This window comes from Volvox carteri (assembly GCF_000143455.1).
Source record: "Volvox carteri f. nagariensis unplaced genomic scaffold VOLCAscaffold_139, whole genome shotgun sequence".
Taxonomy (NCBI): Eukaryota; Viridiplantae; Chlorophyta; class Chlorophyceae; order Chlamydomonadales; family Volvocaceae; genus Volvox; species Volvox carteri.
The window spans coordinates 13,690-14,991 of NW_003307682.1; the positions used below are offsets into that span (position 1 = coordinate 13,690).

The window sequence follows — 1,302 nt, forward strand, 5'->3', positions numbered from 1 at the left end:
AACGCCGGCGGTGCGGTCTTATGTCCATCATGAAATTGCCAGTGCCAGTGCCGGTGCCAGTGCCGCCATCTCGCGCCAGGGGCGACCGACGTTCCGGCGACAGGTGGCCCTGAGGCGCATGGCTGGCAGCCGCCGGCGACTGTGAGGCCGCTGGCGCCAGGTAGTCCTTCGCGGGCCCTATGCCGTCCCGCGTCGCAATCAGGGAGGACACGTCAATCGAAGCAGACCGCTTGTGGCGATTGGACGACGGCGGCGCTGACATGGGCCCTGGAGGAGCCCCTGGCCCTGCCACAGCCGCAAGACTCCCCTGAAGTGGCCACCCACGGTTTCAAACAGGGTTAGATAGGGTCAAATAGGAAGGGTGAGCTACATGAAGCGCGGCGGCTTCTGCGCAACGAAGGCAGCTTCAGCGGGGAACGCGGACGCCGAACGGACAAAAAACGGTATTAATTGCGCTCCTGTCGGCGCTACGGACCCCCTGGCGGGGCGCTGAACGGTACAGTTCACACGCGGCCGCTGAACAGCGGGAAGACGATTTCAGCATCAGACCTACCCGCCTGCGCCCTAACGAATGCCGTGAATGCGAAATTACCACTCCTTGTAACGTAGGTCAAACAAGTGGTCAGACCCGAAGAAACCCATCCGAACAACTTGCTGTCTATCCGACGTGCTGTTCGAGCCCGACGCCGCCTCGGCCCATAGGTTCGCGTGCCCTCCCGCCGTGAAGCCATGGGCCGACGGAGACACAGACACTCCTCCAGTTGCTGTGGGCCCCATGCAAGCGCTGTGGGCGTGGGAAAGCATCGCATGCTGCTGTTGCTGCTGTTGCTGTTGCTGCTGTTGCTGCTGCTGCTGCTGTTGCTGCTGCTGCGACGCCGTGTGTACGAACGCGGCCTGCCCACCGCTACCCGCCCCGTGACTGACGGCTGCGTTGCGGAAGAGTGCGGCAGCCTGCGGTGCAACACTGCCTGGATGTGGCGGCAAGCTGCCAGCGCCGCCGCCAACACCGGCCATAACGACAGCTGAGATTTGTTGTTGTTGATGTTGCTGCTGCTGCTGCTGCGCCGGCGGCGACAGCTGCTGCTGCAGGGTCGAGGGTGGGGCCGGCTGAGGCTGCGGAGGCGGCGCTAGCATGGTGGGATGCTGTGCAGAGTAGGCGTGGGTGTTTGTCGGCGACATGCCGGCAGCCGCAAGAGCGGCGGGGGCCAGCCCCGTCACTTGAATGAATAGCGCCACTTGCTGTCTTAAGAGCTCCAACTCCCTTTGGAGCTGCAAATTCTGCTGCAACAAGTCAGAGGTGGG

The 1,302-nt window shown here is 63.4% G+C and overlaps 1 protein-coding gene across 1 annotated transcript in view; it reads right to left on the minus strand.

Moving 5' to 3' along the window:
- VOLCADRAFT_100696 (uncharacterized protein) overlaps positions 1-1,302 on the minus strand; it is a gene marked incomplete at both ends in the record, with an annotated part of 5,864 nt that overhangs the window by 3,043 nt on the left and 1,519 nt on the right. The window contains 2 exons of the mRNA XM_002959226.1: positions 4-307; positions 925-1,083. Of these exons, the coding sequence (XP_002959272.1) occupies positions 4-307; positions 925-1,083 (463 nt within the window). The remainder of the gene's footprint in view (positions 1-3; positions 308-924; positions 1,084-1,302) is intronic.